The sequence below is a fragment of the Genypterus blacodes genome, unplaced genomic scaffold, assembly GCF_046128005.1.
Source record: "Genypterus blacodes isolate CSIRO-AG114 ecotype Tasmania unplaced genomic scaffold, CSIRO-AGI_Gbla_v1 ptg000076l_1, whole genome shotgun sequence".
Lineage (NCBI taxonomy): Eukaryota > Metazoa > Chordata > Actinopteri > Ophidiiformes > Ophidiidae > Genypterus > Genypterus blacodes.
The window spans coordinates 7367205-7383046 of NW_027466885.1; the positions used below are offsets into that span (position 1 = coordinate 7367205).

The 15842-nt window shown below is 44.8% G+C and overlaps 2 protein-coding genes across 2 annotated transcripts; one reads left to right on the forward strand and one right to left on the reverse strand.

Annotated features, from left to right (window-relative positions):
* Positions 1-3770: 3770 nt before the first annotated feature.
* ythdf3 (YTH N6-methyladenosine RNA binding protein F3) lies at positions 3771-12711 on the reverse strand. The gene is made up of 6 exons (XM_076157958.1): positions 11606-12711; positions 11169-11193; positions 10859-10938; positions 8879-10696; positions 7207-7273; positions 3771-4746 (listed from the first exon to the last, which is right to left on the reverse strand). The coding sequence occupies exons 1-5, from the start codon at positions 11627-11629 to the stop codon at positions 7229-7231; spliced, it is 1992 nt and encodes a 663-aa protein (XP_076014073.1). The 5' UTR covers positions 11630-12711; the 3' UTR covers positions 3771-4746; positions 7207-7228.
* abhd10b (abhydrolase domain containing 10, depalmitoylase b) lies at positions 12702-15775 on the forward strand. The gene is made up of 5 exons (XM_076157959.1): positions 12702-12809; positions 13253-13436; positions 14045-14156; positions 14741-14878; positions 15024-15775. Exons 1-5 carry the CDS (start codon positions 12716-12718, stop codon positions 15363-15365), a joined length of 870 nt encoding a protein of 289 aa, XP_076014074.1. The 5' UTR covers positions 12702-12715; the 3' UTR covers positions 15366-15775.
* The last annotated feature ends 67 nt before the right edge of the window (positions 15776-15842 follow it).

Genomic DNA, 15842 nt, shown 5'->3' on the forward strand with positions numbered 1-15842 from the left:
TGGACGAACACAGATCAGCTCATATTAGAGACCTGCATCCGCCTCACGTCTGACTCCTTTTGCCCTCTACTTCTCTTTCCCCCCCCTCCTTCACCAGTGACTTTCCAGTGGAAGAAAAAAGCAAGATGAGTAAAGTGTAAAGCAAGATCAACAACCTCTACTAGGTTTGGCGTTGCTGCGTCTTGCTCGTGTGTGAAGGACATCAGGAGTGTTGAAGCTGCATCCATGTTGCTCAGGCACTCACGTCTTGGCAGAAACCTATTTCACAGCTTCAGTTACATTAGTAATACACAGAGCAAACATTTTTCTCTTACCCGAACAAGTCGCATCAACATTGAGGCATTGATTAAATAAGTACTTCTTGTTGCCAGGAAACATTTGAACAGATTAATGACCCTGAGCTTTGAATTATTTCCCGTTGCTCCAAACACTGTCTGTATGCTTTCATAAAGATTTCATTTCTCTGACATATCCAGAGCTGTGAAGAGCTTCATGCAGACTGACGACTACCTATCTTCATTTTCCTGCTGCTGCTGGAATAACTTCATTGATCAAATTATAAGAGGATTAAGAAGGGCCTCATTTTCAAGAGAGTCACTACTTTATTGTGCTGTAGATGGCATTGGTGAGCGCGTCTCATGACTGACATTGTGTTGCTCTTTAAGCCTGTAAATAGAACAGGCTGTGCTTCAGTCAGCAGCTCAGGAGGGAAAAGACTCGGTCATACATTTCTGTTATTAATTGAGCTGAATCATTAATGTGACACAAACTTGTTCCAGTAAGGAAAGCGGTGATGTAAATGAGTGTGTGGCTACATGATCTCAGTTTGAACTTTTCCCTAATCTGGAATTTGATTGGCAGGCAGAGCTTTGATGTTGAATTTGGCTCCCCTGCCTAACTTGCTTGCCGTTAATATCAATGGATTCGTTAGGAGGAGGATGTAGAATTAATGTAAAGAGTCACAGAACCTCATTCTTCTCAGAAACCACCTGAGAATGAGCAATAAATGTGTGGAATTAAGAAAATATGAGCATATAAAAACCTGAAACTTCCTAGGTCTTCAAAGCCATACTAGTCTCTCTCTCTCGCTCTCTCTCTCTCTCTCTCTCTCTCTCTCTCTCTCTCTCTCTCTCGGACGGCGCCTCCATGTGGCCATTTGAGACGGCGTCATCTTGCTGCATGACTTTATTCTTTACTGGAAACACAAATAAATTCTAGCACAAATACACGAAAAAATAGGAACGCAATCCATACAAATGAAAATCTATTCGAAACGAAAACATAATCACCTCAATGATGAAGTGTTCGTATTCAAAATCTGAACAGAATTACCAGAAATACCAATATCTAATATAAATGACACTGCGTTTCACTCATCTCTCCATTACTGTTTGAAGTACATTAAAGTCTCTCCAATCTGTCAGACCAACATGATTGTGTTGCGCAAAATACTCAGTCTCCTCTTTCACTTCATAGATAATGATATAACCATGGCAACAGAGACACTGAGGAAAAGGCCAGGAAGAAAACTCAGACATTACTGTCAGTCAAAACAACATTTCCTCAGTTGAGAATAAAGTTTACTGACTAGTCTGCCCGACCCGCTCAGTGACTCATCGGATCGTTATTGTCAATGTTTGGACATTTATATGACATTTGATGCCATTTATCATCATGCCAGCAGCAGCAGCAGCAGCAAACAACATGGGAAGATGAAATTAAATCAAATGGAATGTATTTGTACAGCCCAATATCACATACAATATCAGATGCTTTTGTATGAGATGATACTCACACATATAGATGACAAAATGCCAGTAAACATAGTCACAGTACTGAGTAACACACAGGCCCGGAGTGTGAAATGAAACCCTGAGCGTTGACCCATCCTTGGCTTCAGCTGTGTGTTGATGAGTGTTCAGTGCTGAACTGAAGATTCAAAAGCGTCTCAACTCCTTCTCTCATCTTCACTCAGCAGAATTCTCTCCAGAAGGACATTTGGATGGTTAACAAAAGACCACTTGGCATATCTTTGGAACAGCTTCGACTGCCGATTGGGCCCAAACAGCTGCTGGTAACATTAAAGCCTTCTACCGATTACATCGATCCCGGATGCGCGGTTATATGTTTGTGAGAAAATCGTGTGTACAGTCGCTTTTCTAAGTGTTATGGTGCATAAAGCGTCAAGAAACGGTGAAAAGGCTGGAGATTGTTACTGTACTGTACATTCATCAGCTCAGCAAGCAAGGTACACACATGGGGAGCCGCTAATTAAATCAGTGTTAGACATTTTTCTGAATGTGTACATCTCAGCACCATCACACCCCCAGTAATTGTGAGGCCATTGTGAAGAGAATAAATAGATTTCCCTCTTTATTTCTGCCTGCTGTGCTCCGATACAAATGGAGGCAGGAGAAGTGTGGTCTTTTGTGTTATCCTGATGGATGTACAAATTAACACACAGAGGAGAGAAGTTGTGATCCAAAGTGTTATAATTACAGCTCTTTATTCCCCCTCGACAAACATAAAGGGATTTTTTTTCTTCTTCCCTCTCCCGCTCACATCCTCATTCTCTCCAACCTCTCAGCGCAAAGCCTTGGGCGGCATTAATTGCTTTGAAAATAAGACGCGGAAACACAACAAGTGCTTCTCATCCTGCTGTAATTGTGTCTGTAGGAGTTGGAGAGCTTGAGAAGAAAGGAGGCTTTGCTGCCTTGCAGGGGGAAAAGGCAAGTCTGGAACTGTACGATGCATTGGTGCCCTCTGGTGGACTAAACTGAACAAACAGCTGTGTTAAAAGAGAAAGAGGAAATGCCCTTCAGGTTTCATATGACAACTAAAATCAAGATGTGAGTCAAAGTGCACCGATTTAATTCGTTTTGCTCACATCAACAGTAAGAGGCGCCTCTATGTCCTTATGTATCCTTGTGGCTACCTACAGGTGAACTTCTTATCTCTCGCAGGAAAGCGTTAAAGTTAATGAACCCTTACACAAATCAGCAAGCGTCAGCGACTTTACAGGATCGCTCAGCTTGGCCTCTCTCGCAGCACTCCTAGACTGCGTCGGGCCTTTACAAATGCAGCAGGAAATGCCTAAATCTGTCTCTTGTGGCATCCTGGTGGTGGGTGGTGTCGAATGACGTCATCTTCTATCACCCTCAAGGACGTGCGAGATCAAATCTCTCCTTTGCTTGAGTTTTAAATGGAAATAAACTCAGAAATATAAATCTGACTTGACTCATCAAGACTTTCTACACAGATCTGATCAGTCATTACAGATGTGTTCTATTGGAAACTCCGGTGTTTAGGTTTGACTACTGATTTAATAACGTAGTTGTATTGTAGGAGTAATGCCAGTTCCCATTATGTTTTTATCTTTATTTCTGTGTTTTATGTGCTCATTTGGATTAGCAGTTCAACCATTAAACCTCACCGGTGCTTCATTCAGCTTCCCGACATGAACTGCTGGATCCTCCTCTCAACAATATAATAATATGATCAATTCTGAGCTTGCACAGGAAGCTGGACGCTGGTGATACGTATGCAGCTGTGTTGTTTCTCCATCTCCGCCAGCTCACAGTCAAGTAACCTAAAATAAACTTCTTCCTTATGTGTCAGGCTTAAAACTTATCAATCAATGCATTTTCAGTCAGTATAAAGGCCCTGGTAGGTTTACTGTAGAGAGTAGAGGTTTGTGAATGATGTTCTGGTTACCCAATGCATGCAAAAGTGTGTGTGAAAACAGCAACAACAAAAAAGCCAAGTTTGCGCTAAACATGGGTACTTTTTATTTAGCTTGTGAATTACCTAGAGGAGAAAACTGTCACATCTTTGTAGCCGACGTCTTGCTGTTTTGGGGGAATCCCAGTCGAACTGAGCGGGAGGGTTGATATGGGAATGAAGGGGGGTGGGGTTCTCCCAAAAGTGCTTGAGTGACAGTTAGATTGAGCCTGAGGTACGGTATACAGTACATCAACATCAGAGCAGAGACAGTCACCCACAGGGCCCAGCGAGGCCGCTGCGAGTTCTACCAGAGCAGCAGCAGCTTTCTCCTCAGACAAATGCACTTCAGAATTGACAAGAATCACAAGTGAGAAAAACAAAGATGTGCACTCGCCAGCCTGCTGCATAATCGTAATCTTTTGGTACACAGAAACAGATGCAGAAAAGGGGGGGTGAGGGGGGGAGGGAACAGGTGGAGGAAGGACACATCCTACGATTGGCGTGATTGTGGCTGTCTCCCAATTCATCCCAGCCTCTATCTGAGGAATCCAACAGCTTAATACAGATTCAAGTAAGAGATCAATAGTAAATCTCTACATCTCTTCTGGAGGCAGTTAAACTCACCAACATCCCAAACATTTGAGGCATTAAAAATTACAAACAAGTCTTCTGACTACTCTGGGTTAGTCAGTTAGTTGATCACAAACATAATTAAAGAAGAAGAAACACATAGTTAGAGAGCGTTAAGGGTGTTGGTAGAGGCTGTTGAGAACAACTGAAAGTGCTTTAAAGACAGATTTCAAAGTGGGTTACGTTCGTTTCTGGTGAGACAGGAACACAGGTACAGATGGGTCCATCTTCTCGTCGTGTTCAAGTGTGTAGATACATTGTCTTCTTCAGCAGAGAGATTGTGAGAGCCTTCCCTCCTCGTGGTCAGGCAAATTATTTAAGGTCCTACATCATTAGTGTTGCAGTTCTAGCAGAGAGCTTGCTTGAAGGTTACTGTTTCTTTCGATTGCGCTCCTGGCAAGAGAAGAATAAATATATGATCAGTGAATGATACTGGAACAGAGAAACAGAACAACAAGTGACAAGAGACAAACAAGTGGTAACTCCAAAAATGACATGCCAGAGCTCCAGCGTTGGCTTTCCTTCATTTGTGTAACAAATAAAGCTGCTCAGTATCTGAAAGCTATTTCTAAGGAAGATTCACGTAGATTTGTAAATTTCTTCAAGTTTGAGTACCCATAACGCTGTCATCATGCAGTTGCATTGATGTCTGTGGTGATTTGGATTTGTGAGCCCTGTGATAAGATTGTTTCGGTTGAGCTTTGAGTCCTGAAGGTGCTCCATCTGCTCAGAGGCCTCTGATTAAATTACTGCGACGGCGGTGGACCACATGGCCCTATGAAGGCAATCAATAATGATTGACTATACTTATATACGTATAAAGGGGATGTATTAGATAATTGACTCAATCAGTCTTCATCACTCTGCGCACTCTCGTAAAAAGTGCATTTACAACAATGCGATGCAGAGTTTACTGAATGTCTCTATTCGAGTGCATTCTTACACGCACTTTGGATCATAAAAAAATAATTGTACCAATCGATTAGAATTCAGACACGAGACCTGAGTCACCACCAGTCGTCAACCAGGGACAGTGATGCTGCAGTTCCAGATTTGTTTGTTACTGCATAAATATTAGTCTGGCTTTAAAATGTATTTTGGTTTTGAATTGTACCCATCTGTGCCTTTGGTGTGAGGAACACAGTGGGTGTCTGAGGTTTGGACAGACTGAACATAATGTTCTCTTAGTCAGCTCACTTTTGGCATTTGGGCTCTTCATTGTAACAGCTTTCCAAGGTCTATAACCCAAATGTATTCTTCTAGTTGCAATTTGCTTGCACCATCACAAATGCTGATGAACTGTCCCATCACTTTTTGACTCTCAAGGTTGGTTAAACAAACAGATTAATCCACAATGTTACAATATTTATTACAAGACACTCTTGCTTTGATTTTGGCATTTATGGTTAAGGCAGGTCTGACGTGCTTTAATAAAAAGATTAAAAAAAAAAAACATCTGAACACTGATTAGGTATTGACATAAAATACTGCCAAGAACACATTTAACCCTTATGTCTCCAAGAAGCAGCTATCTGTCCTTAGGTTTGGTCTATACTTGTAAGTGATGAGAAGAAGTAGAAATATCTAGTCACATAATATGTAGTGTTTTGTGTTAAAAGAATAGCATGACAGAGAGCCTGAGAGTCTCCACTGCATGAGAAACAGGCTTTGTTTGACCTAAGCTATGTGCTATCTTCAGCTCTGTTTATGTTTCAGGCATGTCAGCAGTCAATACATTTAGCTTGGAGCAAAAACTCTCACTTAGCCGCAGATAAACACGGACGACTGGAAGTTCGAGTTACTCACCAAAACTGTTATTTGTATAGCGCCACCATCAGGTCGACTGATGTTTCTTCTTTGCATAAGAAGTAAGCGCATAAGAGCACCTAATGTGTTTACAGTAAATTAAATAATCCCTGTTTTGTATGATAAGCCACTCCCACTCAAATGTTGCATCAAATTGTATCTTTACAGTGAAGAATATCAAAAAAAAAAAAAAAAAAAAAGTAATGCATGAAAGCTGCTCACAGTACAAATTCAAAATGGTGGAAAATCTGTTCAGGCAAATGGGTGTGGCCTGTATGAATGCATCTAAAGGAATACAGGGAGTTAAAAGTGGCACCTTCAGGCTGAACGGAATCAAAACCATGGAAAGAGTGCTGAGCCTGATCCCTAACGTGGCAGGTCATCGCCATAACAAACAAACAGACAGACAGACAGACGCCGGTGATTACAATACACCTGCGCGTAGGTGTAATAAATACTGCAGGAATCGCAACACACCTCACATATTAAATACTGTACCAAAGGGTGCGGCCTGGGTCACAACAAGCAAACAACAATCGACATATTCATTACAGAAGCAACAGCATTAAAAGTTAAGTTCCCACGAGAACATCGCAGACTGATGCTCCTGACTGGGCTGGAGGCCTCATTGTGCCATGTTTCAGGTGGAACAGTGTGCTCTTTGAGAAAGGGGGATGTGCATGTCAGTGGTCTGGGGAAGGCCCTGTGAGCCTGAGACCCCCCCCAGTGTAACTTAATACCCAGTAGAGCTGCTCAGACTGGGCTGTGGCTCTGGGGACAAAGCCCTTGACAAAATCCAGTCTAAACAGGACCCTTTCCACAACAACAGGCTTGGCCGTCATATCACTTTCAACTCACTTGAATGAAAAGGAAAACTGACAATCCATTTTTACCTCCACCAAGGAGGTTTTATTTTTGGTTTGTGTGCAGGCTGGACATGATCTCTGGGAGGGATCCATTCAATTGTGGTTCCGGTCAGCCTGATTGTGGTGCTGTAATAACCATTTGAACTTTTGAATCATAAGAAATAAAAAGTGTAGCACTTACGGTTCTATTCTCTTCCTTGCGTCTATCCACATCCATCCATGTAGGCCCAATCCACCTGATGGTGGCACTATAACGACAACAACAGTTACATTAGGTCAACAACTTTGGAACGGGACATGATAGAATCAAACATTTGTTGGTATGTCAGTCGTCATGGCAGTGGCAGTGGCAGTGGCGGGGGCCGGTGTGTGTGTGTGTGTGTGTGTGTGTGTGTGTGTGTGTGTGTGGGCGGGCGGGCGGGCGGGGGGGGGGACTACTCTGCCTTGGTGGAGGGTGGAGGTATGCACGCTCTGATCCCTTTCAAATGATGAAGACACTTTCAGACCTTGAATTTTTCATAGATTTGGTTCATAACCAAATGTTATGCAGATGATTCCAAGCTCTTCCAGGTTAGACTAGGAAGGTGTTGCATCTGTTTATTAATTAGCGAAACAGACATGTTAAGAAAACCCTGTGACAATATTTGTAGCCAGAGTTTGCTCAAGAAACACTTTGGGAAGGTGTTGGCGAGCAGGCAGCTGTGGTTTGACAACTCTCAAAGTTTGAGAGAGACAGGCAAAACAATGGATAACAATTAACCTTGTCAGGCAAAAGAGGGTGAGGCCTCCTCTGGGCCGATCCTGTCATGTAGGAGGTCAAGGCTACAAAAGCAGCACAGCGCAACGCCTGCACTACGCCGGATGAAACAGGCTCTCTACTGACAGGTTGTTTTCAGATGCTTGAAAACATTGACTTGAAATATTTATGAGAAAGTAACCCAGCGCATATTAACAAGGTCAGCAGCCAGAAGTCAATACAGCATCAATGGGGCGCCTGCAGCAGGAGGGGGGGCGGTGAAACGCAGGGAGAGGGTCGTGGTGGTTTTCTAAATGCAATTTGATTAGCATACTGGGGAATCTAAGAATGGCTGCAGCAGAGTTCCAGCTATTTTATGTTGCTCACTCCTTGGCTGCTGTTTTTGCACAGCAGGAGCTTCCCGAGTTTTTCGTACTAAGATTAACATTTAACGTAAATCACTATTACTGCCACAGCGTATTTAGTCTCCTCTGAGGGCACAGGCTTACCAAGTGTTTCTTTTCAGAGCTGGGAGTGCAGAGAAATGTTATCATGCATTTGAATTTTTGTATTTTACTAGGAGATGTTTTGAACGATCTACTCTTCTAAATTAGATCTACTAATATCTAATGCAAACTAGACCGACCGCAAGGCATGCCGCAGCCAGTCTGCAGGCTGAGGGCTTATGTTGCTAAGGGCTAATAAAGCATGAGGAGGATGTGGAAAGCGGGGAGGCTTGGCGTTCAAAGGGAGACCAGAGCCTGCATCTGCCTTTGTCTGAGAGAAGGAATGCCAGGAATGCAGGCTATTTCAGGAAACCTCCGTGTATCTAAATCCACTTGGGCAGATCATCACCGTCGACAGCTCAAGATGGCCGATGAAAAATCAGAGGTTCCTGAACCTGCTTGTGAGTCATGTTGTAAAAGTCAATCTTGCTGGTAAAGCCTGTGGGAAGATATGCTTATGCTACACTGTTGCTTCAACCTCAGGAAGCTACAAGCCGTGTGAGGGCGGTGTGGAAAGGATCAGCTGATTACAGTGTAGTGTATAGCAATGACTCAGTGAAGGTGACTCTCTCTCTTTATATCAAAGGGCAATTTACCTTCCATTGACTAACCTTTCTCAGAGCCTCCTCTTCTTCCTGACGTTTCTCATAATGTGCAAAGTCATCAAAGATTGAGGTGGTATGCTTGTACGCCGCGATAATTTTAAGCACTTGTTTGGCCTTCTCCAGAGGCACTTCCTGAGTGTCCCTGGAGTTGGTCACTGGTTTGTTGTCATTGTTCTCAAGTCGGATGTGTCGCAGCTGGTTGTTGGGCACATCTTTGATGAAAACCCACTTCACCTCAAACTTGCCCTTCCACTTGTCCTGAGACCAGACGCCTGCATAGGCATTGTAGTCCACCGGGGAACGCATCTCAGCCACACCGCAGAAGTGCCCGCTGCCGTTGACACTGAACAGCAGGTAGAGGGGCCCCTTCCCGCCCAGCGAACGGTACGCCCCATCCAGCCGTTTGTTGCCGTGTTCTGTGCTACACCAAATAGAGTACTTGATGGAGCGGTGGATGTCGTCCTCGGAATAGCTCTTGATAATGAAAACGCGTCCATTTTTCAAGTTCCAGTCAAAGTCTTTGGGGTTGTAGTTGTTGAGGGCACGGAGTTTCTCCAGCACAGGATGAACTTCTCCAGAGCAAGGGGAGGCACTAAGTGGGACTCCCCCACCCAGACCGAAGGCCTCGCCCCGATTTCTGGGAGCCACCCAGCGGTTGGGGGGTGGCCCAGGTTGCTGAGGTTGTTGATGGTGGAGGGGCTGAGGGGGGCCAGGTTGAGAGGAGAGGTGGTGATGAGCAGGGCCAGGGGGCAGAGGGTGCTGAGGGTGCTGAGGGGAATGGAGAGACTGGAGCTGGAAGGGCTGGTGCTGGGGCTGGTGTTGGTGTTGGTGCTGGTGCTGGGGCTGGTGTTGGTGGTGTTGGTGGTGTTGGTGTTGGTGTGGGTGTTGGTGTTGGTGTGGGTGTGGGTGTGGGTGTTGGTGTGGGTGTTGGTGTGGGTGTTGGTGTTGGTGTGGGTGAGGGTGTTGGTGAGGGTGTTGGTGTTGAGGCTGAGGGGGCAATGGGTTCTGCAGTAGAGGCTGTGGCTGAGCAAGGAGAGGCTGCTGTACCATAGGCTGCGGGGGCATCATAGCCTGAGCTAATGGAGGCTTGTTCAGAGACCCCTTATCGTCCCAGGTGCCAATGTTCATATTGTGCTTTATGGGGGGTGGGGGAATGATAACGCCTCCCCCCATCCCCATGTTGGCTTTGGGTTTCACTTTGGGCTGTGGTTTGGCCGGCTTCTTGGCAATGGCTGCCCAGGAGGCAGGTTTAGGTGCAGATGAGCTGACAGAAGGAGGCAGGTTATTGGCTGCCATACTGCTCATACCTGCTGTGCCTCCTAGTGGTGAGCCCACGGTTTTGGTGACAGCTGCCACCATATCTGTACCCAGTTTTAACCCTGTCATGCCCTGTTCAATGCTGTTCAGCACCGGAACCTTACTGAGCTGGGTGTCACTTCCAAATCCCGCCTGTCCGTCCGTGATGGCTCGACCCAGTGAGCTGGGGGCGTAGCCATAGCTATTACTGTAGACTGAGCTCTGTGTAGACTGGCCCTGAGACACACTGGTACCCCAGGTGGAAAAGTCTGCATTGCCGGGAAAGAAGTTGAACCCGTGTTGGCTGAGAAAAGGAGGGGTGTTCCCCAGGGCACCTGGCTGGCTAAACACACCATCAGGGATGAAGTGTGGCTCCCCATTGCTCATCTGTCCATAGGTAGTTAGGTAGGGCATAGGAGGGTCACCTGCAGTAGACCAAGCAGCCTCTCCCAAAGAGTATGGGAAACCAATGGATGGAGCATAGTAGCTGGGCATGTAGGGATCAGACATTGGTGGATAGCTGTTACTCTGTGTGGGGCAGAAACGCAGCAGGTTAAGGGGTGTTACAGAATTACAAAGAGCAATTTAATATTTAAAAAAGCTATTTGAATTTGTGATGAGACCAATGTAGGGACACCTGTCATCTTTAGGAACAAACAGGAAACACATTGTGGCTTGTAACACAATTACCTGATTTGTCTGGCCGCTTAGGTATGGCTCAAAATCATCATCATTCATACCATCCTTTTGATGCATTGATCCGTTTTGCACTTAGAGCAGAAAGAACAAACGTAAATTATCACATGGATGTGACGAACATTTGAGATATTTTTCATATCTGAGGATTCATTTTTCATTGATAGAATCACATCAAAACAAATGCAGGATTAGAGGCACGTAAATATGATGCAGTTTAGGCTGCACTGTCAAATCCACATCACTGGATATTAATAGAATACACGTTAGCCCTTCAGAAATGACATTGAAATGAAGATATTACCTTTATTTCCTTGTCCTTTAGGTCTCTGTAATGATGGGCAGCAGAGACGAGAAAAGAGACGAGTCAGATCACGTCGAGAAACAAGGAACACGAACACACACGAACACACACACACACACACACAATACAGGCTGTGGATAAATATAACTGCACGTCTGTAATAACCTCAAGCCCGGATGTTCACATTTACAGGTCGCTTTGCGTTATTGACCGGATGTAAAATCGCTATAGCATCCAGTAATCGGTGCCGCATTGGTAGCCGGCTACAGCCCGGGTAGGTTAGCAGCAGAGTCGGCCTACATTACCGCTAATAGCTATCGTATATCAAAGACTTCCTCCGTCTCTTCGATCAGCCGTGCCTGCCCGATTTAAAGTGTTGTGTTCGGTAAAGTTTCATTCCGCCGCAGGCTTAATTTGCAGTAGCGATCGGTTGTCACCTGATCGACGGTGGTCGCAGACATCCTCCAGGAAACCGAGAGTGACCGCTGTGTTGAGACTGTCCGCGGCTTCCTCCCCCCGTGTGTGCTCCGCGCTCCGGTGCTCTCCTAGCTTCGTCTCTCGTCTCTCGGGTTCGTCCGATCCCTCCGTTTCGCGTTGACCAGGCAGGCTGGGTGTTGTTTTCCTTCAAGACCCCAGACGACGATCCGCTTCACCGGGCTGCCGCCGCCAACAAGCTCGACTCGGTATCTGAGCTAAAGCCGTCAAATGTGTCCGATCAGGGCGCAGATGGCGTTTCTCCGTCAGTCTGAAAGAGACTAGTGTCTTCCTGGAATATCCCTCACCATATTCCACAATGGCGGATAGGCTTTTACACCCGCTTCCGTTCCGTTCTGCAGCTCCGTGACCTTCCGCCTGTGACGCTCTGAGTCATGTTACAAACTGACACACATGACAGGCACAAATGTACAACAAGATCACTTATACTTACACTGTGTTTCATAACCAGGTCAGATTGAACACTTAATAGCCTGCAGTTAACCCCCGTCATATAATCACTTTATTCCGTACCGATCCAAAACAGTAAATCCGGGATTTATATTCGAGGCCAGTACCCGAGTCAGCATATGGTTAAAATATCTGAAATATAAATAACATATATATACCATATACTTACCATATATATAACATAAAATATAGATTACAATAGCTCACTGGTCTCTTGATGAGGTAGTTATTGTAGTAATTAATTAGCAAATTGGCTTTTTATGTATTTCTATGGTTAATGTAGCTGTAATCCACCACACAGCGATTCGGCTGCTCTTATAACCAAATACTAATAATGTAACAAATAATAGTAATTGTAACTCATATTTCCGCTAAATGTTTTATTACAGGATTACGTATCAGTCTTCGTTATCATTTAAATTTTAGGATCTAAACACGATAGCGAGTAAGAACGCAACAGAACGATCTCTGACAGAACGGTGAAGTTTGTGAGCAGCAGGTAAATTTGACAGAATGTTATAGTCTGTAGACCATTGCTGTGCTGATCAACGTTAGAGCGGCTGTTCTCGCGATATTTCCGCAGTGGGTCACGGAGGAGCAGTATGGCAGCCGTCGCGCTGAGGTCCTGCCGCAGAGGGCTTTCATCCATTTTCAGCCATGGAGGACTCCCTGCCTACCCCTCAAACCGCCTGGAAGGTTAGTTAGAGTCTGTATGTTTTACTATATTTAATGTGTAGTGCTGAATTTATACGTAGGGCAGTTTAAAAGGACACGAGGGGGGTGTGGCTGGCTAGCTGCGTCGTCTTAAAAATGTAGGGCATGTAAACGGTGAGACGTTTGCCCCTTTACCGATCTAGCTTATCTATTATATGTCAAAACTTAACTTGATTCAGATACCTGGAGTGTTTGATATGTTTGATAGACTACTGCTAAGACTGTTTGTTGCCTAATGTACCATGTGTTCCCTTATTAAATGGGCATACATGAAAGCCATTATGCTGGATTTTTGGGTGTATCTGCTCCTTGTTTTGTTATTTACCGTCTTTCCATTCCTCCTACTTCACATTCTGATGTTTGGAGTTTGGAACCTTGCTATGCCATAACAATGATACTTTGTTCTGATCTGATCTGTCTTCAAGGAGTGAGACACAAGTCCACAGTTCAGTATGCCACACGGCCTGACCTGCCCAAGCTGGCCTACAGAAGAGTGAAGGGGAAGAGCCCCGGGGTGGTCTTCCTCCCCGGGTACGGCTCCAACATGACCGGCCAGAAAGCTGAGGCCCTGGAGGAGTTCTGCAAGTCGCTAGGACACTCATACCTCAGGTACTCCATCCAAACGCCCCCCCTCACCCTCCCGGGTACACCTGCATCATAGTCCTGGAATACAAACAGAGATGATATGTCAGATTGTGTCTTGAGGCGAGACATAAATACACCCAGTCGCCAAAGAAAGCTGTATCTTTCTATGGTAACAGCAGACGTGTTATATGCAGTTACTCTCCTCGCACACTTGTGTTTTTCGCTCAGACTTGTCTACGAATGTGACTCAGTATCTACCAGGTTGGCTGATAACATCATACCTCAGTAAACACCACTGTTAGGATCATTTATAGCCTCACCTGTAGCTGTTTTGTTACCGTAAAGCCCAATACGTCGATCGTGAAGGTGATGTGGGTAGATTGCATGGCATTGAAACAAAGGTAGCCTATCGTTAAAAGTTAGCCTGCACCGGCATCGTACTGCAGTACTTACCGGCACCGGGCACAGACACACTCGGCCTCGGCTGTGGCACACACAGCGGCACCAGTGTGGGCACCCCTGCCGTAAAGCCTCCACTTCCCTTAAAATGACCTTTGTCTTTGATTTTGTGCAACTTATCTCTGGTTTTACCCTTAAATACCCCCGGTTTGCTGTATTTCTGTCTTCCCCAGGTTTGACTACACAGGACACGGGGCCTCAGAGGGGGTGATGGCAGAAGGAACTATTGGTACCTGGAAGAAAGATGTACTTTTTGTGTTGGACGAGTTAGCAGAAGGACCACAGGTATAACACACTGTAAACTGTTTACTCTTCGGGTCGTGTCTCTCTGGTGCTTTTGCTGGTTAATAATCTATGCAGTGTTTGCTTAAGGCTCTTTCCAGGATGGGTTGGAATTGAGAAACTTCAACAAATTGATTGATTTGTTTGCAAAATTATAATTTCATGATTTTGACAAATGTGCTCTTACTCATTTATTTTATTATTGCTGTATACATGAACCTTTTTGTGGTTTCCTGCGAATGCTAAGAGAACTTTCTCTCACCAGTAATTACTAAAAATGAATGTAATTTTTCCCTTGACAGGCCAAATGGGGATTGGTAAAGTAATTAATTAAGTAATCTGATGAATAAGCAAAATCAATAATAAAATGTATGCTAATGTAATGTCAACATCCATTCCTGTTATCTAACGTGGTTCTGGCGCCACTTCTCCAGAGGGTGGCACTGTGCTACCTTATCAAACCCAGAGGCTATATGCCATTGCTGTAATTTTTTTCTGTGATTGCCTTTGTACTGAAGCTGTACAAAGGCAATCAACTTGTTAAGTTGAAGGAACATTTTTTTAATTATGATGTTCTTTTTTTCTAGATTTTGGTTGGTTCCAGTATAGGAGGTTGGCTCATGTTGTTGGCAGCCATTGCACGACCAGAGAAGATTGCTGCACTGGTGGGCATCTCCACTGCAGCTGACCACCTGGTGACATCATTCAATTCTCTTTCTTTGGAGGTGGGAACATTTCATGATTTATTACAGGTTTTATACAGGTTTATTGTTATATTTTATACAGGTTTATTGTTATATTGTTTGTGAATCAACAGTCGTTAAATTTAAACATGGCACGTCTGCACTCTTTTCTGATTCTGATGCACAGACTCGTAAGGAGTTTGAGGAGAAGGGGGAGTGGACGGTGCCCACCAAACATTCGGAGGAGGGTCTTTACAAGTTTAACATGGACTTTTTGCGCGAGGCAGAGAATCACTGTGTGCTCCATAGTCCCCTCCCCATCACTTGTCCCGTGCGGCTCATCCACGGGCTGAAAGACGAGGACGTCCCCTGGCACATCTCCATGCAGGTGGCCGAACGCATCCTCAGCCCCGACGTGGATGTCATCCTTAGGCGACACGGCCAACACCGCATGTCTGAAAAGGATGACATCAAGCTCATGGTTTACACCATTGACGATCTTATAGACAAGTTGACGACGCTGGTCTGAGTAACGAATATGGGGGGGGGTTGGTAAGTTGGAAGGGCGAAAAGACTTTTCTGCTGGGAAGGGATAGCCCCAAGGGAATCACCAAATATGGAAATGCTCATATTTCTCTGCCAAATTTGACCTGTTATCGTCTTCATTCTCCTCCCCTTGTTTTTTATTAGACATGCCGTTCCAGTGTAGACTATATAAAAGGGAGCTCGCCTGTGAGCTGGTCCCTTATGTCTTCAGGTTGCATTGTTTTCTACAGTACGTTAATACATTGAGTGTTGTTTGATAGGTCTGTGACTGCTGCCGTCTCTGCCACCGTTCTCAGTGTTCTCTGTTGCTTTAATTAGCTCCACAGTTTTTTTTCCTGTGCCTTTTTGAGTTACTTTTCACCTGTTTGGCCAATAAAAGCTCTTCACACCGAAGTGCAGCCCTGGGCGTGTGAACTTATAGCACAAACTAAGCACTGCACACTGTCAATATTATCATCTG

Bases quoted from the DNA above. Each gene is read 5' to 3' on its own strand.
- ythdf3 (XM_076157958.1), bottom strand. From the start codon at position 11,629: ATGTCTGCGACCACCGTCGATCAG. The intron at 10,939-11,168 runs GTAATATCTTCA...TTCTGCTCTAAG, and splicing joins TAAAGGACAAGGAAATAAAG to TGCAAAACGGATCAATGCAT. The intron at 7,274-8,878 runs GTTAGTCAATGG...TTGTCGTTATAG, and splicing joins AAGAGGAGGCTCTGAGAAAG to TGCCACCATCAGGTGGATTG.
- abhd10b (XM_076157959.1), top strand. From the start codon at position 12,716: ATGGCAGCCGTCGCGCTGAGGTCCTGCCGCAGAGGGCTTTCATCCATT. The intron at 13,437-14,044 runs GTACTCCATCCA...TGTCTTCCCCAG, and splicing joins CTAGGACACTCATACCTCAG to GTTTGACTACACAGGACACG. The intron at 14,879-15,023 runs GTGGGAACATTT...TCTGATGCACAG, and splicing joins TCAATTCTCTTTCTTTGGAG to ACTCGTAAGGAGTTTGAGGA.